This window comes from Thunnus albacares, chromosome 7 (genome assembly GCF_914725855.1).
Source record: "Thunnus albacares chromosome 7, fThuAlb1.1, whole genome shotgun sequence".
NCBI lineage: Eukaryota > Metazoa > Chordata > Actinopteri > Scombriformes > Scombridae > Thunnus > Thunnus albacares.
The window spans coordinates 4806524-4831877 of record NC_058112.1 but is presented as its reverse complement, the minus strand read 5'-3'; the positions used below and the strand labels follow the sequence as shown (position 1 = coordinate 4831877).

The following is a 25354-nucleotide window of genomic DNA, read 5'->3' as shown; positions in this document are numbered from 1 at the left end:
TATGTGTGTGTGTGTGTGTGTGTGTGTGTGTAGTCTACTTACCACAGAGTTCCTTAGTGTCAACATTACTATCGCAGCATAGCGCAGGAGCAGGGAAGGAAGGAAGGAAGGAAAGTAGGAAGCAAGGAAGGAAAAGGATGGAGAAGAGCTGGGTCAGAAACAGAGGAAAGGCTTTTCGCATGCAATCACACACATACACATACACACACACACACATATATACACACAGAGTTTGGCAGTCAGGGAGCAATCTAACAAGACTCTTTGACAAGAGCCTGAATCAATCCGCTGCCATCATTCATGCTCAGTTCACTGTGTGGGGACTCATTTGGCAGCGAATTCTTCACTGGCATAAAGAAGACTTTCCCTGGTTGACTGACCAGGAGAGAGAGAAGAGAACGAGGAACGAGAGGCAGGCAGGTTGGGAGAAAAGACAAGGGAAAGAAAAAGGAGATGAGGCGAGGGAACGGAGGGAGGATGAGGAAGTAGCAGACAGATAGCCAAAGAGGGATGAGATGTAACTAGTGATGGGAGGACAGAGGGGGAGACGGGCAGAAAGACTCCATCTGTTCATCTTGAGTAAAAACTACTGCTCAGGAAACGCTGCACAACAGGGAATGTTACACAAATCACTAATGTTTAAACATCCCCTCTTCATTGCTATTTCAATATTTTAAATATCAGCAAACGACCGTGTAGTTTATGCGAGTGTTTTGATTGGATGAGTCTTGTTACGCCTCCTGATTTGATAATGGAACATTTTATTTTATTAAGCAGCGGTTTCATTTTACATGCGCAGGTTCTGCCAGAATTCATCCGGACGCATCGCTGTGACAGATGGGCTTTAAAAATATCAGATGAAAGTCTAGTTTTACCCCCCATTAAGTGTATTTTTTCATGTTTACTAACAACATATTCAGTTAAAGATATTTGTCGGTGTTGTAAAACTGTCCTGGCTGAAATACAAGTGGCAGATTGTTTACTATCCAAATGGTAGATCTAGATGTAGGCTGCATTTTAACAGAGGATGTAAACACGTAAACAGCTGACGATATGATTTATTATCCCTCGGGATTCTACCTTTTCATGAGCAATAAAGAATCAGCTTATGTTTTTATAGTGACATAAGATTTTATTAGTATCACACACACAGTAGAGTGGTGAACCGATCAAAAGTTGTTGAAATAGGGCGTTTATGTAGTTTATCGTTTATGTTTGTTGCTCAAGCACAACTATTGATATATTTTATATGTGTTTATGCATTATAACAGTACTGGCAGTCACAGAACATTATGTATCTAATTGTCATTTATTTTATTTGTATTTTGCTAAATCATCTGTTAGTTTAGTGGGTTTTTGCTTTGTTTTTATGTTTGTTTGTTTTGTTAAGTTGAGGGGATGTCCTCTCCTGTCACATCTATTTTACTTCTATTATCTGGATTTTATGCTGTTGTATATGTGTGCAAATAAAAAATATTTAACATTACTTTTTTTTTAATAGTAATACTTTGAATGATTGTCAATAGATTTGTGCATTTATACAGGTGTCTCTACTGTATATTTTTGGTATTTGGGAGCTTTATCTTGAAAAAGAGTAAAGAGAAATCAGACTTCATCTACATGTGTTTTTCCATGCCTTTGGTTAGAATACAGTTAGATTCAGTGCCAAACAAAACAGCAATTCATCCAAAAAAAATGATCAGATTCACCAAAATTAACCTTGACCTTAATATCAAACAAGTAAAGTCTGAATTATCACCTGTTATCATGTTTAGCCTCATCTCCAGCATCATTTCACTGCATGGAGGACTATTAAGTTAAACAGGCGGAGAGGAGTGGAGGGAGGATTTGAGGACAGGGCATGAGTGACAGATGGAGAGAGGATGGAGTGAGGTGATGGGCAGAGTGATAGGAGAAGGAGGATGGAGGGATGAAGGTGATGGAGGGATGAAGGTGATGGAAACAAGAAGAGCTCGGCATGAAAATACCGTCAGAAATAAATCTCAGCCTGATTGGGGAAGAAAGCTGGAGATGGGAGGAAACCACAGAGTGACAGAGACAGATAGATGAAGGACTGGAAGCACGACAGCGCTCAGTCTCTGCCTTCACCGTCCCCTCCTCTCCATCCATCAACTTCCTGCTTTAACAGGAAACGCTTACGCAGTCATTTCAGCTTATACTTGTGCGAATCAATAACCTGATCTGCTGTCACATGATAATGTTGAAGCCTGACATGCGGGTGTCGAATCTAATGGATAGAAACTTTTCTGAGCGCATCCACTGCAGTGGATAAGATTTATAAAACGTGATGGCTGACAGAGTGATGGCTGCATGGTCCACTTACCACACTGATTCAAAAATCTCAACTAATCTTTGAGCCATGTTGAGGATTTATAGGCCTATATTGAACCTAATTCAGTTCTACAACAGCCATAAAGGTCAGCTTTTGTTCTGCTTGGTTTCATTTTATTCAAGGCCCTGTATGATTCAGAGGTTGTGTAAATGAACAGTCTTTTGATTACTCAGATCCCACTGTGTCAGCACGCTTCTCCTGATTCCAGGCTGGATGAACTGATTGGCTAATTATAAAGGTTCAATAAATTGATGTAATGAGAGCCAGTCAAAACAGAGAGTCCTCGGGAGCAGGAACCATAAAGAGGTTCATGTGACGGTCGGGATGACTAATGCAAAAATAAAAGAGAGGGTGAAAGTTAAAAAATGTCACTTTTTTCTTTCATCCTTTTCCGCCTGTCTGTATTCTTACCTCCTCTCCCTTCATCATTTTTTATTTTGTCATGTTCCGTATTGATGGTGTCACTTAACATAAAGGGCTTTGGTACAAAAGGTTCTTCATAAAAAGAGCTTTCAGAACTGGATGTGACATTTCCTGCCGGCAGGATAAATTACATATATTTCATGTAAGCGCGCACACACACACACATACAAAAGCAAAAAGCGTTTTACTGAGGCTGTGCAGCAGGAAAACAGCTGCAAGCATCTCTGTTCTTTTTCATAATTGATTGCGAGATGTGATCAAAAACAAAAGTCACAGTGAGGTGAGCACACAAACACACACACACATGCATAAATGTACAAGTATGCAGATTTATTTCATGCAACTACGGCCATGTTATACGCTGTAGGCAAACTCACACACACAGAGACACACACAGAGACACACACACACACACAGCCATGCAGTAGTGGTGTAGTTGTGCTGACCTGGTGTTATCAGAGTCGATGGTGTGAAACAGCTTCTCCAGCTCTTCCTCGTTCAGCGTGCCATCGGAGAAGAAAGCCTGGAACTCATCCAGAGACAGCTTACCATCATCTACAGGAGACATGCACACACACACACACAAACACACCACTGTGAAATCACTTGGAATAGGAGGCGTGCTCAGGATGAGTCCTGAGATACATTAAAGATCTTGGGAAAATACCATTTTGTCTTGATAATTAGAGGAGCATTTTCTGTGCTGTACACAACATTAGTAAGAGGAACTGTCATTTAAAGCAATTGCGTTAATGACTTCAACTTATGAACCTGTCTTTTGCTTTTAAAAGGAGATGAAAGGAGATAAAGTGACTCTTCCAGCTCCACCCAGTGATACTCCAAAGCTGATGCAGTCATCCTACCCAACCAACATTTGTTCCCTAAGATCTTTGGAAATTTTCAAGTCTTTTAAGTCCAAGTGAAGTTATAATTTATTAGTGTTAAAGTTGAGTCATTACTTGTATGATATTGTCAAGTCCAAACCTCTGTATACTGTATATTTCTAACATCCTTTTTCAAAGTGTAGGTCACTGTAAAACCCAGTATAAACCTCAGTCACCTCGCATGACATTTCATTTCATTCTTACACCTCTAACTGATTCAACATGCATCAAACAGGGAGTCAACATGACCCCAAACCTTGCTTCCTCAAACCTTGATTTCAGTTGATTTGAAGATATCATTTATGCTACTTAAAGCTCGTCTTGATGAAAGCTCATATTCTGAACTGATCAGGTATTACAGCACACCAGCTTGCAAGGGAATATATTAAACTTACAAAGTCTCTGTTATTAAAAGTCTCTATTCAAGACACACAATTATAGCGCTATCTGCCCGTTTTTTGTGCCGGGTTCCCTCTATACCATGTTTTTCTGTACCATGTTCCCTCGCTAACAAATACACACACGCGTCCTCAGTATGATCACTGCCTTCAGTGCCTTTTCAAGCTACTGTGAAATCAATCCAGCATGCGCTTCAGTCTGGTACAAGCCGTTAGCTGAATGCCTGGTGTTAGTCTAAGGCACACAATGCTGATTATGTTTCAAAACCTCAAGGCCGTTTGGGAAGCACTGATAACCAACAAGCACTAACGGTGGCTTGCTGCTCTCGTTATGTAACCAATAAAACTCCAGTAAAAGACTTTTTTTAAGGCTATGTGGATGCGTAACCATAGACTGTAAAATATATGGACGTAATCACAGTGACGTTACCCATTGGTTTGCGTACTACCCATGCTCTTATTATACATCCATGGAACTGCCGTTTTGAAGCCTTTACTGTTGCGATTTGACCATCGCCATCTTGGATTTGGCCGTCCCCATGTTTGATTTTTGGAGCCAGAAGTGACCATATTTGGACGAGAGGGTGGCGGTGACCATAGCGCTAGCTGCTAGCTTGGTTAGCACGGTGCATTTATAATCTATGGCTAACATTGATAATGCTAATTTTCGCTAGCGAAAAACGGGCCTAAAACCGTTTAAACAATATGTACTCATCAGAAAAACCGATTATCCGACTCATTGATGGGTCTTATATTACAACCAAAAGCCGAAAAGGCTGTTTTAGGCGACCACAATGTTACAATTAATGTTAGTGAACTGAAAACACACTGTGAAATAGCGGCAGCTATGCCCATACGCGATGGTTACATTACGTAAGCGACGTTGTCCCCGTGGTACATGGATGTATTATAGGAGCTGGATACCAGACTAAAAATGGTGCTCATTCAGTCCTGTAGGAATTGCTCACCTGGCGCATACCACGGATGTATGATAGGAGCTTTCTCCTCCTGTAGCCAGTTCTCTTTACACATCCATGGGCGGATGCGCCAAAAAAGTTTCCAGCTTCTGGGTTTGCTTCCGCGTTGTGCGGCCCACTGAATATGCGCAGTAGTGTTTCCCCCGCTGGCCCCGCCCACGAATTCCCGCTCGGCCCCATGGATGTATCATAAGAGCTCTTAGAATAGGAATAGAATGCAGGTTTTTGGCACTTCCGCATTCGCTTCACTTTTCAGCCCCGGAGGTTGTGCGTGACATAGATGATGTTTGACAACTTGGCTGTATCTCACTGACAAGGAAGGCTAGATCTATCATAGCAAATGACATTTGGTTTTTCATACCATATTTCATATCATGTATAACGTTTTACTGTTATCATATTGTCCTTGCACTCACTGCCACTATGCACATCTCTCCTACACTGCTGTTTGTATTATTTCACCAGTAATATAGACAAGAATATGATTAATGCCTCCTGAACAACAGATTGATTATGCTCTCTCAGATTAGTCATTGATGACTTGATTCGAGTATTACAGCCCTACGTCCCCTCAGCGCTGCATTCAATCTTCTTTCCTTTATGTTCCCTCAACCTTAAGTCCCCAACAAAAAAAGTAAATTTCTGGCATATTTGTGTATATTACCATAAACAATAGTTAGCCTCTTCCCACACTGCTTGTTGGAATGCATACTAAGCATACCTTTAGATAGCATAACTAGGTTGTACCTAACTTCAAGGGGACACATTATGCTTTTTCTGTTATTCATTTACTGTTATGATGTCAGATACCGATGCTAAACATGGTCAAAGTTTTCAAACTTGAGGTTAACTTATGTAGAAATGCTCCCTGCAAGTGGTAGTTTGTTTGCGACGGTTTTTTGTTACCTTGCTGAAGAGCTGACATCAGCTCATTGCGCATGCCCTTAAATAGCCGTCTGTTGGCCATCTCGGTTGCCAAGGTGCTGTGTTATTTGCGTTGTCCACTTTCATATTTCAGATCTTATTTCAGCTTGATCATGTACGGATGTATGTGAAAAGTTGACATTTTGTGTAAAGAAAGACAAAAAGAAAGTGAAATCCTACTACTTCTGTTTGTTTACATAGCCACCAGAAGTTAGCCAAGACGCAGCTTCTAGGGTCTAACCAATCAGAAGAGAGTTGGCTCATTAGGAGGGGGGCCTTAAAGAGACAGGAGCTAAAATGGCCTGTTTCACACAAAGGCTGAACTGAGGGGCTGCTTAAAAGGCCAGTATGAATTAAATAAGGGATTTTTTGAATTGTAAACCATGCAAAGATATTCCAGTAGAGTCCCAGAATAAAAATATAGACCTGGAAATGTACGTGATATGTCCCCTTTAACATCAGGCTGCTAAACCTCTGAGAGTTTCAAGTCTGTTTAATCTCTGACTACACCCAGCATCACTAATGGATGTGTCCAAAGTGATGTCACAGTGTACTGACACACACTGAAGTACACTTAGTACACATAACTACAGCAAAGCACGAAGATAAAACACTTGAGGTCAGCAGAAACAGGCTTTTCAGGGGGTGCTGAGTTACACTTTCAACTCAGAAACCTTAATAACTTCTTTACTTCTTCCCCATTGAGATGGATATGCATCTGGTCCCATAAGGTGCCATTATAGGAACTTTTTATAATACCTCTGTGAAAAACATACTTTTCAGTACAAAATGCACTCCTCTTGTACCTCTGCTTTTCATTGTGCAGGAATAGTATTGAATTCATACTGGATGTTTCATCAGGCACAGCAAAGAGTAAAGGTTTTGTGGTATTTTTAACCCATTCAACAAACAACCAACATCCACTTTTGCTGTTCATTTGCAGTACAGTATGAGCTTTCCTCTGGTGGACTGGTGGCTCTGCAGTAGGGAGTGGTTATTCCTGGGTTTGGCTCCATCCTGTATGTGCCTGCTAGTATGCCTGACTGTCTGTCTCACCACATGATGCAGAGCTAGATATCAAATATTAATTTCCTTGCCCTCAAAGTGTGTTTGTCCTTGAGTGTGCCTGACTGGATGCATCAGGTTGAGCTATGGGCCCACTGCAGAGTGCTGGGAAACCACAGGGGCTGGAGGACTGCAGCCTAACAAAGGGCTGAATTCAAATGTGCTGCTCTTAAGTCTGTCTTATCTATTCCCTCTACTGTTTCTCAGTTGTAGGATTAAGGAGGCATATGTTTATGAATTTCTCATTTTACCACCAAGAATTTATTCATTCTTTTATTGCCCCATCCTTTCTTCTTCTGCTACCTTCTTGCCTTTCTTTTTTTTTGGCCTCCTCCCCTCCAGTGTAGCAGGAGTGTGGCTGACACACATCCAGGAGAAAGGTAACGAGATGCTCTGCCTCTAGTTTTGACCACTCAGGAGAAAAGGCTTCACACGGTTCTCAAAACAGACTAACAAACTGTCAAGAAACTTGCAGGAACTCCACAACCTGAGCCAGACACACTCTTTTTGGCTGCCCACCTCGCTTTATCCTTCTCCCTATTAGTCTCGCCATATCTTTTATTTCTGCTGTCTTCTAGCCCCTTGTTAGAGAAACACAAAATAAAGACTGACTCTAAGATGTTGTGCCATGTTTATTTCTGTTGCACACATTGATGCTGAGTAAGAATGCCTTCACACACGGCTTTTACTTTGGTGACACTTGGCATAACCTTTCCACGACAGAAGGCGTGTTTGTTTGAGGCAGACTTCTGAAATGCCACTTCTTGTGTTCACAGCACCAGTCCTGTCCTCCTGGGCTCGACTGTTTATTGAGACTCTATGGCCATGACTATTTCTATTTCAGGGTACAAAGGAGTGAGGTCTGCACACCGTTAAGCTCCCAATAAATGACTGTATTCCCTTTTTTAAGGGTTAGGGTTAGGGTCTCTCAAAAAAAAAGAGAATAAAATTGTTTATTGGGAGCTTAACAGAGTGCAGACCTCATTCCTTTGTACCCTGCAATAAAAGATTTTTTGTCTTGCACCTGAATAATTTGCCTGGATGTACACACACTCGGTCCCTCTCATGACTATTTCTAACGTGCCCTTCTCTGGCGCAGCAGTGAAGCAGCACTGAAAGCAGAGGCACTGGTGTTTAATTCAGCAGTGACCCAATTTACTGCGTGCAGCCATCTAGCCCGGTTAGACCCACTTAGGAATTCTCCAGTAACACACCAGAAACAGAGCAATACACACTAGAAGTAAAGCAGATAGCTGGCTTACCCCATTTCCTACAGCATGAAATACTCCCAAATTACACATGTCTAACAAAAAACTACAGATTCTCTAATCTCTGGCCTACACTGCACCACTGTCAAATACTGAAATACTTTTTTCTTCACATGATACCCACTCTGAAATATGTCATTTAATGTGCTACTACCTTGTTCTGATTTGGGAAATTCTATTTTTGCTTTTCCCCATTATGGCAGTCAGGCATGATCGTCAGCTACTGAACAGCATCAATGGAACATTTTGGCTTCTTCTCTTTATCTGAGTGCTGTTCCTCCAGCTACTAGTTCACCCTGCAACTCATTTAAGAACCCCCCACTTTAAATAATGTACTGTAACCCTAACAACCAACCTCTTAACGAACTGCACATATTAGCAACTGAGGAAGTGATGTAACAGCAAAGAGCATCCTGTCTCTCTAAATGAGACAATGTAGATTGGCCCCATTTATTTTGAAATGACTGTTCAAAATGGTCAACAAAAGGAAATTGTTTTGATGAGGAAGGAAATGACCCAAACTCAAGTGTCTTTTAAAGCATCTGGGAGGAGATGAGCAGGCAGTCCCAGCAAAGCTTGAGTAACCCATGTTGGATAAACTCTTGAATGTGAAATAAATTGTGTTTTTTCGTACATCAGCAGCATACTCATTTGAAAGCCAACTATTGTTGATGCAGTCTTAATAAGCCATTGCAAATTCGCTCACAGCTGCACTTTTTACTAAACACAGAGAAGCCAGAAAAAAATGTCTGACATCATTCAAGCGTCACTGTATGTTTGATATGCATGAGCTGCAAAACAATAATTTGTTGTTTATACATCTAAACAAATACAGCACATTACAGCAAATCAAGATTTTGGACACTTATAGATAATTTTGGCATTTTGATGACATGTGTAGAGTCACACAACCGTCATTTTTGCATCTATACAATGTGACATTCCAATAATATTGGACCTATTCAATCAAAATGTTAAAACTAAAGATCACTGATCAATGGTCAAGATATTTGGTTTCAGTGTCCCCTGGAAATGTCAGTTCTGTTGAGTTTCTGTATTTGTTTTCTGCATTTAAAGAATTCTGCGTTTCTTTATGCCACGTATGTAGTGAAGATCTTTTCTCTGTTACACTGCCTGGTGCAGCTTTGATAATGTTAGTCATGTCTCCTCAGGTCAATTCTATTCCCCGTTGGCATTGCTACATTTGGAGACTTTTTCATTGTGTACCAACACAAGGTCCTGTACTGCTAATGTAATGCCACAGCAAGATTAAATTATGGAAAGCTCACCTACATGCACCAAATCAGAGCCTCAGGTCGAGGGATAAAGAAGAGCACCTGTTTACTGTCTCTGTCTTTTTTTGTGTTTCAGTTATTTGTTTTCTAACAGTCCCTTATGACTCAAACCTCTTCAAAGAAATAACAGTTTGTTTGTGTTTAACTCAAACATTTTACTGTCTATTTGGACTGTATTTCATATCTGGTCATGATAGTTGGGGTTTGACAGTTATTAGTATAAACACAGAATGAATGAAACCATGCTTTATTTCTTCGTAATGCCATAGGGATGTTGTTAAAATGCCCAGAGGAGGAGTCATAAACAGGATGACATTTTCAGATCTCATGTTTCATCAAAGTTCTTTATTTTGAAAATACCACAAAGGAAATCACTCAAAACCTCTTTGTTCAGCCAATCATGGAAAAAGGCAAATCTACATAACTGTGGTGCCATGATAATGTTGTAAATTACAGGTGGTGAAAATTCTATTGACGTACCTTGTCATTTTCAGGCTGTCTAACAGTAGTGGATTGATTCAAGAGTAATTCAAGATCTGATTCACCTTTGTAAACACAAACAGCTTTGTATGCTTGCTGCAAGCATGATTGATTTAAGCTACGTTTTTCTCTTTTCTTTTTACAGAGCAACCATCCTGCATAAAAGTCAAATAAAACTGATTGCAACTGCCTTGGCTCTGATTACTCTTTTTCTGTTGGTAGTGTTTATATGGATGATGATCAAATTTGACATTCAGATTCTGTACGAGTGGAAGGTAATTCAACTTAAAAATATTACTGAAATGAACAAATTATAATCAACAAGCCTGTCATTACCCACTTGATGTGGACGTTGCCGTGGGCGCTGCTTTGATACATAAACCTCGCCTGATTCCAGACCCCTGATTTGCGACACACATCTCACATTTGTTCAGCTATTCATATAGTTATGGTGTTGTGCTCATTGCACAGACTGTATATAAAGATGGACATAGCGAGGTATGACATCACTCATTGGTTTGCATTGGAGCTGGTTGCAGCTTATGGTCAGGACCTTCCAAATAAGTGCAGGTTGTGGCCTTTCATGCTCTGGAAACATGCCCTGCCACCTCAGACTGAAGCGAATGCTAGCTTACTTAGGCTAACATTAGCTTTTTTTGCTAAATTGTGCTAACAGGGCAGGTGTCAAAATCAAGTAACATTAATCTTTTGTGACAACATCTTGTGAGGTCCTTAACCACAAACCATTGACTGCATATAAAGATGGACAACATAATAGCTGCCCAAAAGTGAAGCCAAAATATCTCCATCCTAGTGGCTGGTTGCAGTATAGGTCATAAACACCACCCCTTCCATGGTAGCGGTTGGGCCAAACTAAAAAAATCAAAGTGCACATCAAAAACATTTTTCCCGAAGATGGTTTCTGTCATTTTAAGTAGTTCTTATCATGCTGATATATGTTCAAGTGCTCATTTTTCTCATAAGGTCTTTGACAATATAAAAAGGGGGTGTGGCGTCAACATTGACAGCTGTGATTGACAGCCGCTCTCAAAACTCCATGAGATGCAGCAGACGAGCTGAGTGACTGTAGCAGTTTCTGACGCTAATGTGCGTTTTCATTTGTGATTCACTACCAGCTGTAGCTGCGAGTTACCAGTTGGTTTGGCAGGTTTACCTCCATTGCGACTCCTGGGTTCACTCTTGTCTGGAGAAAAAACACTGTTTTTTTCTTACAGAAGCTCCAAAAGCCTGACTCAATGTGAGTCCCGGCGCCGAGGAGAGCATCAGGCAAGCAAACTGTCAGTCACAGCTGTCAATCGACTCCCACACAGCAGACATCAAAACTATTATAAGTCTTCAAATCTTATTAACGGAGTAATAATTTCCAAAATGATCACCAGCCTTCAAACGCTTTGTAAATAGCAGTCAGTTGGAGCCAGGCATTTTTTGGAGTCAGCATCTAATGGGTGTTGGTGGGACTGCAAGCTAAGATACATCCACACTGGCTTCAGCCTCAAGCCACGGTAGTTGCCACTTGGCCCATTAACAGCTATTTCCATTGGTAGGAGAAACAGTTGACCAATCAGAGTTTAAGATTATTGACCAGTCAGGATTAAGAATGGGGACATAATTTTCCTACATAGCGAGTTAGCTATATTCATGAATTTTCAACAAACGTGACAGAGTCTGACGCAGCTGTACAGATTGTTGTAAGTCCATGAACGGTAGCAACTCTTAAATATTTTCTTTTTCTTTGGCCAACGTGAAAAGCATTAAGTTTACTGTTGCTAGCAACCACCACAGTAGCTTTCGTGTTGACCAAAAATCAGGATTGAACACAATGTCAGGCTGACTGAATGAACTGAAACAAAATGGCAAACGGTGATTATCAGGATAATATGAACCACAAATTATGCTACAAATCCCCCTAATTCCTTTTATTCTTCTAATTCTTTTTCTGTCCCAGTAAGTCAATAAGCTTTCAAACTCACTGATTACTGAAATTGGACCTCCTGTATTTCACACTCCCACCAGTACCTGTAACTGTGGACTAACACTGAACCTGTGTCAGGCAGGTTCCTGTTTTGCCACAAGTCTCGGATCCATGTGTCAATATGTCCAATATCGAAATGAATCCAATCAGACTTGCTATCAGCTCAGATCACATGCTGTGTCGTAATCATTGCATGAGAAGAAATGTTTTTGATGTGTTTGTGTTTTTTGTGTTTCTTCAAGTGTTGGTGCATTCTCTAATCGTCTAATTGGTCTAGGGTCTAGTTTAGACTAGGTTGGACTGTCTTCAGGGTTCTTTCAAACCAGGCACCTTTTTTTGAAAATATAATTATCTGTCTTCGGTTAAAGTGGGTTTTCAGTGGGTTCACTGTGGATAGGGTCTAAATTAACATGTCTACCTGTAGAAACATACTCACACCACTACAGACCCTTGCTTTTCTTTTTCTTTTTAATGCAGTGCTATTTTTATCTGAATGTGGCCCAAGTCTCCGTCCTACACTAGCTCCCCGACAAAGTCAAGGCTTCAAGAAAGAAAAATTAACAAACCCTCCCCCATCTTCTCCTCCCTTACTGGGAGAGAGACTAATCCCTCCTCTGGAATAATACCAACGTTTTTGTTCTGGCTACATCAGCACATGCAGCCTCTGTTTGACTGGTGTCGAGGGAGGCCATGTCTTCTGGAGCATCATGACGGTAGGAAAGAGTTGGGGGTGAACACTCCGGGGTAGAGACGTCACTGTGTGTGTCAGGATTTACTAAACCAGATATTCTCTAATGCTGACCCTGAGTGCTTGGTGTGTGTGTGCGTAAAGAAAGAAAGTGAGTGAGGGAGTTAGAGAGGGGATGGTCAGAGCAGTGAACCTAATGCGCTAACTGCTCTCTCTTTTCTCAGTGCAGACTAAAGAGAAGCAATTAGCACTTTCTTCTTCCTGCTGGGCTCCACATCCTGCACACAGCAGCATCACACTGTGGAGGAAGATTAAACCAATGTGCCTTCTTGTAGCAAAGTCTTTCCTTCACTGGGTACACTGAGTACAAGTCTCTTAAATTGCATCCACATTCCCCACACTCGCCTTTTACTTGCGTCTAAGTCCCCTCCACCATGGATGCATGGAGAGACACAAGGAAACCATGCGAGGAGAGGAAACAAGGAAATATGTTTTTGGAGAAATGAGATGTCCTTTCCTCTGAAGCATCACATGAAGTGACATCTGTTTCTGATAATGGCAGCTGTCAGTCGGCTTTAACAGCTGGAGGGACTTTTGATGGAGTTTGTGTCTGCACACTTGTGCACTGTGCTAATACTAATAAAGGTGCACAGTTATCACTACCAGAGCAGCTGTTTTCTCTCTGCAGCCTGTTACCTGTTCAACAAACACCTGCTCATGTATAAAAACCTGCATTCTGTATTTATACTGTGTCCTGCTCAGAGACACCATTTCTACTAGGAGAAAGTTTTATATTATTTATTATTTGTGTCTGTATTTATCGATATTCTGATTGTGAATTCATTATTTAACCCAGAATATGATTAGAGTGTCTTTTGAACACTGCTGGAAAATATGTATGAGGCTAAATGTTTCAGGGAAAATTGAAATTATGTAACTCATATCAAACAGGAATTTTCAGCCTCACATGTGATTGAATGGAAATGACGATAAATGATGTAAAATGTAAATGTGGTTAAACTGTGTTTCTTGCAGACAGACAGACTTCGATTTTATCCATAACAAGAGTGAATGGGGGAAATAACAGATCATGAAAAGATAAAACTTTCTAATAAATGAAGAAAGTTGTTTATGGTTCTTTTGTTGTTCAGACTGACAAGTAACAGATGTTTAACTGGATGATGAATCAGAAAACAAATGAAATATAAAACTTGGGAGTGATACACTTGAGTTTAATCTGTAATCTGTCTCCACTTCAGTATGAAACTGCAATGATGTTGTGATGTATCAGATCAGTCTGATCAGCTGCAACGTCCAATCAATAACTGACATCAGATAAGGGGGCGTGTCATCTGATAAAAGACTTTCATGTAGGCTGCTCTCGTTCATGGCTCCTCAGAGCAGAAATAAGAGGCTTGGGACGGCCTTCAAAATGGTGGACCAGAACGACTTCTGGTTCAAGGAAGGATTGAGGAGCGAGGAAATATCAAATAAGAGTGTTGAGATGTACTCATTGTATGTCTGAGACAGACATTACAGCCTGTCTACTCGTGTGTGTCTAAAGAAAACATTTCTCTTAGTTTTCTCTCACCAGTCTCTCCTCTCTCTCTGTCTCTCGTGCTGTTTAGAATTATTTTTGGGGCGCTACATGATGAGTTGTCATAGCAACAAGAAGAGGGGAATTGACCCTCCTTTCAGGCTCTGGATATTGCCATCTCTTTCTTCCGCTGTACACCATTAACACACACACACACACACACACACACACTTCTTCCTATTTCCCTGTTTCTTGTTTTAGTTCTTGTCCCTTTTCTCTCAGCCATCTCTCTCCTGTTTTCTTCTGTCGCTTTCTTGCTTACATAACAACTTCAATCCCTCTTTATTTAACCTTTTCATGTCTACTTTACTATCACCTTCTTTGTCAGTGAGAGTTAGAGATGTGTTTCTCTGAGCTGGTCTTTCCCTCTTTGTTAGCCATAAGGGAGAGGAAACTCTGTGTGTATATGTGTGTGTATGTGTGTGTGTGTGTGGTGCTGCCACTGAGCTGTTTCACCTGATAGATGGGGAACAGGAGTGATTCTCACTAAGCTGTCAGCTCTTGTCTTTTCCCCCTATCCATCATTTTGGCCCACCTGGAATACACACACACACACACATACACATTGCGTGTGTGTGTGTGTGTGTGTGTGCTAAGTGAGATGCCAAATTATACATATATGTATAATTTGCCAAATATGTATAATTTGGCATCTCACTTAACACTCCCTCAAGAAACATTGCTTTTAAAAAAAGTAACAGTGGCCAGCAGCAACTGCTGTGCTAAAGTGTCCTTGAGTAAGACATTACATTAAAGTATCATGTCATTATTGGCTGGTGTCTTTGTGGTCTAATTTTACAGTAAGCGCAAACACATGTTCTTCATTCAGAGTAACACAAAATGCTGCTCAGTACTCACCATCAGATTAAATGAAGCCAAAAAGTTATTTGGCGACAAATACACTGTCCTAGTGATTAGCTGACCATACCTGTACAGCAAGGAGCAATCACCTTTTATATTGGGCGTACTGGCTTCATTTCAAACAGCCATTTAAAAAGTTCATGACAGTCATATAGCATGTTATTCTCAGCTCAAGGAGAAAACTAACCACTTGAGCTCTAGGTGGACCGGAGAGAAACCATGACACAAAATATGTTACTATGCCACTGCTCTGAAAACTGGGTCATAAACTCTATCTGCTGATATAAATGCTACTCAACAGCGAATACAGACAAAATACCTCAAAAAATTGATGATTTGGGGGTGAAATGATATGTGACACCGTTATAAATATTTTAAATATGAAAATTTCCATTCATTCATACCTGTTTTTGAATATTTGTGATAAATCTGATCATTTTGAAACCATGGACATTTATTCATGAAAGCAGAAAAGGGTAACTGTTTTTTTGGCTAATGACCTTTTCTATGTCAGCAACAAGGAACCTTACCAGTTTGTGACCTGAGGCAAGAAAGGGACCCTACAGTACACCACAATTTTTATATTAAGAGTAAAACTGGTCGCACACCAGCAATCCTTTTTAATAGTCACTGTAAAGGAGTTTTGAGGGACCATACCAGTGGTTTTCCATGTTTTAGCCCCTTAACTAAAATTAATCACATTTTTCCTGAGTACATGATGACTTCCTATCCTCCAGGAAATGTTTGGTTTCTTTTTCTTCAGTACACTATGTAAATAAGTTAAGCACGTTTTTACATTTGAATATACACAATTTAAGTCTTGATGCTTTTTTTTATTAGTTACCTATTATTGTGTAATTTGAAAAGATCTCCTTTTCAGTGCTATGAAGGATTCTCACAAGATCCAAGACCTAAATTATCTGCTAAAAAAACTCAGTGTTCACTAGTTGTGTTGTAAAATCAGAGGCTGAGCACCAGTAATGATCAAACATGCACATCATGAAAGGATTTGGTTGGTTCTTACATTTGTAAAAGTCATGATTAGCAGGTAACTCCCAAATCTGAGATATTTGAGCGTGTGAATTCATTAACAAAGAGATCAAAATGGCCTCTGCTTGCAAAGGCATTCATTTTTTAATATAACGCGACTTTGACAATATGATCAAGGAAGCTAAATGTTAAAATATCCACCTGAAGCAAGTTCCTAGTCTCTGCAAACTGATTTTCATAGAGACCTGAAATGGATGGAAACCAATAGAAATCAATCCTGAAACCTTTGTCAGTGCTACAAGTATGCTACGATACATTTTGAGCCCCCTGACAATGGCTCAACAACAACTCTGACAATAAATATCTATAACCTCTGTCATGTTTTAGTGCATCTGTCTGGCAGAGAGGCCCGTCAATCATTTCAGTTTCTGTAAAGCAGTTTGTAGCTATATGAGCTACAGTGAGACATACACAACCATCAGTAGGGTCCAAATCCAACAAGATACTGTAAAAATTCATAAGTAGTGTGCGATGCGTCTGGACTCAACAAGCTGTTTGGTGTGCGTCTAAAGCATCACTGTCCTCCTAGTTTTAAATAAAAACAGAGATGCAGGTCATAATTTGTCTTAATGAGAAGGATACGATCCTCTCTCCGTCTCCTCTGACAGATGGTTCCCTGGTGTAAACAATATGCTGTCTGTCTGGATGAAGAGATGAGCCACAGTAGGTGATCATCGTTCACTGTTATCTATTTTCTGTCTCAGTGGAGAGTGGAATGATATGTAATCATCATCAATCTGCTGGCTGAACATAATAATGTTATTATTAGAGAAGTGTGGCTGCACACAACACAATGGGTGTAACAGTGTGGAGATGATGTGTGTGTGGTTTGTATGCACACACCTCAGTTCAGGAGTTTCTGTGTGTGTGTGTGTGGGTCTATCCTAATGATGAGTAATCCTCGGTGATGGTAGATAATAGCAGTGTGTCAGTGCGCGAGTGAGGATGATGCATTCAGGTGCCTGTCTCCATTGCAGATCCTACCATCTGAAACCCATTGGCAGCGTCTCTTGCTTCAATCAGCCCTTTGGGGACGCCTCATTTGCACAAATGGTGTTTTATGGTTCCTGTTACAGCCAGATATTCTACTTCACCAGCCAGTAATTGACTACCATTGCCCACAACGGTGCTTTTTTAATGCAGCGTGATGGTGTTTAATGGCAGATAATAGAACGTCGGCGCGTTAAACGAGGTCATTTCTGTGTGTTGTGCCGTCCCTCTTTGTTGTTAATGTTATCACATGGCACCCTGGTGGCTCGGCAGATTAACAAGCTTTCCATGGAAGCAGTCCATATTGTCTTAATGGATATGCAGATTTGTTCTCATTACAAGCATCATGGTATCTTCTTTGATTTAAAATGAAGCACTGTTGATGTGAGCAAGGAGACGCTACTACTTACAGTGTCGTCACTGACTACATGGGCATGATTTCCACTGTGGATTTAAACACAAGTTTTTGTCTTTGTCCAAACACTTTTATAATTACAGTTTTATGTCTTCAACAGTTACTGTCCACTGTAATTCAGATAAGAGAAGAGAGGAGCTGATAAAAGTGTTGACATGCTAATCTAAGTCGCGTTAAATTATTACCATGGTCTCTTAAGTGCTTTCTTGGGCTTTATAACAGAGGCTACAACTCTACTCTGATTGTAAGATAAGGCAGTAAATAAGAGTGTTTAGTAAATAAATAAATAAATACTTATAAAATTTGGGGATATCTATCAATGAAAAGTAAATGTGATTTTAAGTGGTGTTCTTAGTGTATTAATAATACATAGCATTTCTTTTTATTATACTACCATTTGGAAAACTTGATGACAAATATCACGATAATGTGTTATTTGGTAGATTGATATAAATATATAAATGCAGGAGATAACCTGTGTTGTTTAGTAAGTAGTGTAAGAGATGAGAATTTGAAGATGCGAGGAGGTGGTTAGTCTCCACCAAAAGAGAAGAAATGTGACTCTCCATAACAGCAAAGCTGTCTTATTCACATGTTGTGTTCTTAGCTAGCTTGGTAATGTTAACCACTAGTAAACCTATATTCATTAACCACCTTGTTTTGTTGTTTTGTGTGTGTGAACTGTGGCTTCATTGTGAGAAAGTAACTTCATTAGTACTGCTTGCAATCACCAGAGCTAACATTAAGCTAACTGTTGATGGTCAGTAAATACTTCTAAAACATAGGCTGACTGCTTGTTAACCACAATGTCTTGTTTTCTATTTCTGCATGTGTTAAATATAGAAGAAGTATCGAGTGGGGGTGGAGCATGGAGGTAGTTAGAGAGCTAGATACAGCGCCATGCCCATAGACTGTAAAAAATATGGACCTAGTCACAGTGACTTCACCCATTGGTTTGTGAACTGCCGTTTCGAAGTATGGATGTATAAGCCTTGACTGTAGCGATTTGGCCATCGCCATGTTTGATTTTTGGAGCCAGAAGTGACCATATTTGGACGAGCGGGTGGAAGTGACCATAGCGCTAGCTGCTGGCTTGGTTAGCACGGTGCATTTACAATCTATGGTTAACAGTGATAATGCTAATGCTAATTTTCGCTAGTGAAAACAGGCCTAAAACCGTTAAAACAAAATGTTCTCACCGGAAAAACTGATCATCCGACTCATTGTTCTTTTATTATAACCTAATGCTGAACAAGACTGTTTTTAGGTGACCACGGTTACAATTAACTTTAGTAGTGAACTCACACTGTGAAATAGCAGCAGCTACGCCAATACGCAATGGTTACATTACATGAGCGACGCTGTCACCGTGGTAGCGACTTGTCGTAGCCACGCCCTAAAACATATGCTGTTTTATTGTCTATTTTGCTCTAAATGGGGCCATTATTTACCGAATGAACATCATGCTATATTGAAGAGGACTTGAAACTAGCAATTGAGACCATAAACTTCCATACAATCGAACTTCTTTTTGCAGCCAATGGAGTCGCCCCCTGCTGGCCATTAGATAGAATGCAGGTTTTTGGCACTTCCACATTGGCTTCACTTTTCAGCTTTGTAGGTTGCCGCTTGGGCCATGCCAGTTTCCCCCAGTGGTCGCCAGTGGAACTGCACCAGAAAAATCCCCTGCAGCTCAAAAAGTATTTTGATCATAGACCACCATCATAAAAAAGATGTGGTCGCCTCGAGCTGCAAACAAGGTCAGTTGTTACTCTTTCTATTATGAATTTTAAAGCATACTTGTAAACAATGTGATATTATCCTAGTCTATGGGCCAAGCAGGGAATGTGCAGGTGGGCCAGTGAGAAAAACACTACAGCACATATTCAGTGGGCCACATGACGCAGAAGCTAGAAACTTTTTTGGCTTATATGCCAGGTTAGTAATTTTCATTCGAGTGAATAAGCACTATCTTTGAGTCCAGTATCCAGTTCCTATAATACATCCATGGTGTGGGTTTGGACACATTTTAAAAGACACCTTTGACTAACCTTAATCATAAAAGTAATGAGTAATGTAGCTAATTACCTTTGCTGTTAAGTAATTAGTAAAGTAATGTAATATATAATGAGTAATTGATTATATGTTTCAAGTAACTTGTACAACACTGGAAATAACAGTCACATTAGAGCTGCAACAATGAATCGATTGAGTCAATTGACAGAAAATTAATGGCCAACTATTTTGATAATTGCTTAATCATTTTGAGTCATTTTTAAGAAAAAAAAAAAACTAACTCTTAAATGTGACTATTTCCTGGTTTCTTTAGTCCTATATGTCAGAAAATTGAATATCTTTTGTGGATTATTGGTCAGGACAAAACAATATTGGAGGTTGCACCTTGGGCTCTGGGAAACAGTGATTGACATTTTAAAAGGCCAAATGTCGAATCAATTAATCAAGAAAATAATCAACAGATTAATCAATACATAAAATAATCATTAGTTGCAGCGCTAAGTCTCATATTTTCAGCTTCTTTTTTAAATACTTGTAAGCACAGACAAGAGCCAATCCCACTGCAGCTCAAAAGTTGAGATATTAAACTATCCACATATCAGGGAGCTCCATTCATAACAAAATGCAGCTTCTCATCACTGGGTGTAGTTTGTCAGCTACAAAGAGGCAGCTGAACTTTCAGGTGAGGAATTTCACCAGAATCTGACGGGACGACACTAAGTGCTCCATGATAGCTACAATTACACTTCACAGGCTGGAATGGCAATTTAGTTTCCGGAGAGTGTTACATGGTCTGTTGCCATGCCCTCCACAGAGTAACGATTAATAGACATGTAAAATCGTCTGACAGGTAAAGGAAAAAATAAGATCTTGTACATGTGGAGGGGAGGAAATGAGAGGGTCAGGGAGTGCAACTGCATGCGAGGAAAGAAAGTGGTTGAGAAGTGTAAAGAGAAATTGAGTAAGGAGGGTGTGTGACCAGAACAATGTTTTAATCATTGTTACCGTCTGTTTTCTATTCTCCTGGCCTTCTTCTCCCTCTGTTTTCCAACCTGCAACTCTGTAGTCACACTCTCCTCTTTCCCTCACTCCTGTTTTCCTCCTGCTACTTATTATTCACTGAAAATAGTGTGCTATGTGTTTGGAAATGAAAAGCACCCCTTTTTATTTCCATGGATAATTAAAATGTTTTAATTATATACCCCCCCACCTCCCTCTCTCTCTGCCACATAAAAGAGAAGAACAGAATGGAAGAGAAGACTAAAAGTTTGCAGGCAATTGAGGCCGATGGGCTGACGGAGGATGAGAGACTTTGAGGCAGGCAGTTAACAAGGCACACACACACATTCTTAACAGCCTGGATGACACTAAAGCCACTCCAGTAAACTTCAGTAAATCTCACAAACAGCTTGACAGACACACAGAGTTTTTAAAATAAGACATATATAATGTAAATACTTTGACAGCTACTTTTCTATAAGAATTTCTATTGGATGCCGGCGCTCAAGCAACGCCATGAACTGTTTCAGGCCGACACTTTAACAGTGAAATATATTAAGATCAAACTGTATAACAGCAACACTTCAGCACATTTATCTGACCCCTACAGCAGTTCTAATATGACACTTTCTTCAATTTGGAGACAGAGTATCCTTTTGTCAACCTGCCCTCTGGTGCCACTCTGTCCTTTGATAAGCCTGTGAGTATCAGTAAGGAACAGGAGATGCTGTGTATACTGCCACCTCTACACCATTCAGTACTCCAAACATGGACACTGATAACAGTCTGTTCTAGCTTCAAGTCTAGAAATCAACAGCGCGAGTGTCACTGTAACAGAATTTATATGAGCTGCTAATATCTGTCAGCCGAAATTGAATTTCTGGCCTTTAACCTGACAAGTCTTTCTGTAATTTTACCTTGGCAGCAGTGTGATTTAAATACAAGATGCAGTACAGAGATGAGGTGTTGTGCATGGGTAGCCAGCATGCTGATTTGTAGTAGCATATATCCTTATTAGTATAGTGTAACTGTCTGTGGTTGAAGTGAACATGAATCATGTCAGAGGGGACGATTGTTCATCTAAATCAAGTATCTACATGAACATGTCCTGTGGTTTCTGATGTGGAATACAAATCAAATGTATTCATTTTCTACATGTGCTTGTTCCTATTCAGGGTCACTGGGGGCCTGAGGACTATCCCAGCATGTACTGGTTTACACAGGAGAGAAACACAATAGGCCAGTCATCACTGCTAACACACGAAACACACTCATGCCAGCTCATACAGAAAGGAAAGAGCCTGGGATTGAAACCCAGGTCGTTCTCGCTGTGAGGCGACACTGCAAACCACTGAGCTATGCCACAATTAGAATTTTGAAAACAATTCCTCTCAGGCTGAATGGCAACAAGAGTAGCAAACAATTCTCTGGGTGACGTGACGTGGGTGTATATCTGTGGGTAACAGATGTTGTACTAGATGCCAGCTGCAAGGTGAATATTAAATCTAACTCCACATTAAATGACTTAAGTGAGTCGGCAATATGGGAGCAGCTGTGATGTCAGGGTAGAAGCATGGCTCCAGGTGTGGAGGGAGGCAAATATCAAATAAAAATTTAAATCACACAAATTGATATTTTGACCTTAATGGCGCTACATGAAAGGTCAGTGGACACAATATCACAACTCATCTGTTGGGTAGCATGAATGTCTAAACCAAATTTTATGGCAATCATCCAATAATTGCTCAGTCATCGTCACTCTGAACCAAAAATGTCAACCGAGAAGAAAAGTCAGGGGATCACCAAAGTCAGGATTTATTGTCTACAAGCCATGAATGTCTGTACAAAATTTCATGTCAACCCATCTTATTGATGTTGATATTTCAGTCTGGACTGAAGTGGTGGACCAACAAACAGACCGATATCCCTAGAGTCACACTGCTAGCATATAAAAATTGGGAAGGGAAGCTGTCCATAGGGCCCAGTATGATGTCTTCAGATTAGGGTTCCAACAGTATCCCAGTTTCACGGTATACCATGGTATGAAAATTGACAGTTATCATACTATGTACATTTGCTTATTACTGGTTTTGTAAAAAAAAAAAAAAAAAAAATTGCAACTGAACGGAGAATCTCGCCTATGCATGCGCATCTCTCTTCCTCCTCGACTGCCTGTCAGACTCGGCAACTGGTGCCATAACCACACATGCAGTGGAGAAAATGGCAGAGAGAGGCGAGACTGATGCCACCAATCTCCATCCCCCCCAAAAGAAGATGAAATGTAGGAATATTTTGAATATTGCAAAAACCAACCAATTTGTATAAAATGTGGACACAAAGTGGCTGCCAAAGGAGGGAACACTTCCCTCTATGCAGATCAAAGTAAGTGTCCTGTTTAAAACTTAAATCCCTAACGAAAAAATGTGAATGTTTGAACGTCGATCATAAAATGCGCTATTGAAATAATTTTCCACATCCCAGCTCCCGGCTACATCTGTGTTGTCTGTCCATTCAGTAACCTCTGACTTACAAACGGACACACACTGACCCTGATCTGACCCCATAAAGAAACACACACACTTTCTCGGCTCAGGGGGCTGACATAAGTGAGTGTGTGTGAGAGTTAAAGGTTCAGACAGGCTCAGTCTGGCTGTGCACTTGTGACGGCATTTCTCACGATTTTGAGAAACCAAACAATCGATTAATGGAGAAAATAATCAGCAGATTAAACAATAATGAAAATAATTAATTAGTTGCAGTTGGATATAACGTAGTTCAGAAGAGCTCCACCTAAAACAACTACAACAATAAAATAACGCTTTTACATTAATGCATGAGTAATACTAATCTAATGATATTATATATATTAGTACAGGGGACATTTTTCTGCATTGAGTACTTTTACTTTTAATACTTTAAGTACATTTCTGTGATAATACTTACATACTTTTACTTAACATTTCAGTGCAGGACTTTTACTTGTAACAGAGTACTTTTAGGGTGTGGTATTAGTACTTTTACTTAAAGGAGCTAAGCTAACATGCAAATCAAGTTTTTACACATACTTACATTAAAAAAATTGTTTCAAGTTTAAACTATAATAAAGTATTTGTTCAAACAAAATAATCTTCTGTTTTCATTCCTTTAAGGGTCATTGTACCTGATAATAATAATAATAATAATAATATTGATAATGATATTTTCTGAGACAGTTATCATACCGCGAAAATCTCATACCGTTGCAACCCTACTTCAGATAGCATGTTTTGTCTGATCAACCACCCAGAACCCAAACGTTTTTAGTTTACTGTCATCTAAGACCAAGAAAAGCAGAAAATCTACGCATTTGAGAAGGTGGAACCAACAAATGTTTGGCATTTTTGTGTGAACAGTGAGCGACACGGTGTGTAAAGAATGAACTGAAGGCCGACAGCTGCCTACAGTTTGTGACAAAAACAAGTTCTCAGTGGAGGAATTTTATGGGGGGAGAGGACGTTGGAGGGTTAACTTTGATGTCATGGCAACAGCAGCCCATAAGGCCTCATGGGAGGAGAACAGAGGGATGCTGTAACCAGGGGCAACTGAGTGGTAACTAGGGTTACTGTATCCTTGATCTGAGCAGAGGTAAACTGCTTGTTCAGTGCTATATTATAACATAAAAAAGAGAGCAGGATACCTCTTATTTTTACCTTCATGTGCAGAAGCTCGGTTAAAATTAATCATCACTAAGCTCTTTCATAAGCTATCTGGTGAATCTGGATTTAAATGCAAATGTATTGTAAGAGTCATGACACTCAGACATGTCTGTAAGTTTAGTTCACAGTAGATCAAGAGGTTTAACAATCTCACATAACTCTGGCAGTGCAGAAAATTCAAAGTCAAGTTTGGAAATGACAGATAAATGCAGTCACTGTTTGAGTCTGCTCCATCCTGGCTGCTTCCCCTAAGAGACCTTTAGGCAGAGTTATTATGCACTTGGCACACACACACACACATTCAGACACTACCGGGAAAGCCACAGAGTTAATTATGTGGCATGTAAATGTCATGTCTTAAGTGGCCCTGGTGCTTTCAGGTTCATAACAGAAGACCCCCACTCTCCCAGTAACATACACCACTGGTGTGCAGAGATACTAATCAGAGTACACACATCCTCTCCTGAGTGGCAGCTTCCAACCGTTGCTCATTAAGAGAAAAAGTCAGGAATTAGCAGCCGCTGCTAGATTCTCTCCCAATATGAAGCTCATAAAAGAACAAACACTGAGCAGCTTTTCTTCTGATCAGCACTGCCAATCAACTACTGTGTCTGTTTGTTCACCATGGTAACCCCACTGCTTTTTGACACTGAAGCGCCTCACTTTTCAAGTGCTATAGCAGGTACTTCCTCTTGTAGTAATGGTGCAATCCAGCAGCCAGCACATTTCATAGTGAGATAAAGGATGCTACCTCCCAAACCTGCATTGTCAGATATCACATACTTAAAACACTTTATCTGTCAAAATCCACACCTTCGAACTAGGCTGTGATTGTAAGTTGTGAAAGTTTCAAGAGAGAGCTGTATGTCCTTGGGAAATTATATTCTACCCAACTTTGACATGACAACTTTGTACTGTAAGCAACAAGTAATGAATAGGGAAATTACGAAAAGGATTTTGTGATGCTGAACACACTCAGTTAC

General features: G+C 40.1%; 1 protein-coding gene across 3 annotated transcripts in view; it reads right to left on the bottom strand.

Moving 5' to 3' along the window:
* The window catches only part of necab2 (N-terminal EF-hand calcium binding protein 2), a 135399-nt gene that overhangs the window by 89767 nt on the left and 20278 nt on the right, over positions 1-25354 (bottom strand). For all 3 annotated transcript variants that reach the window (XM_044356666.1, XM_044356667.1, XM_044356668.1), the window contains exons 3-4: positions 3223-3331; positions 43-68 (exon numbers count right to left, since the gene is read on the bottom strand). In XM_044356666.1, the coding sequence (XP_044212601.1) occupies positions 43-68; positions 3223-3331 (135 nt within the window). The remainder of the gene's footprint in view (positions 1-42; positions 69-3222; positions 3332-25354) is intronic.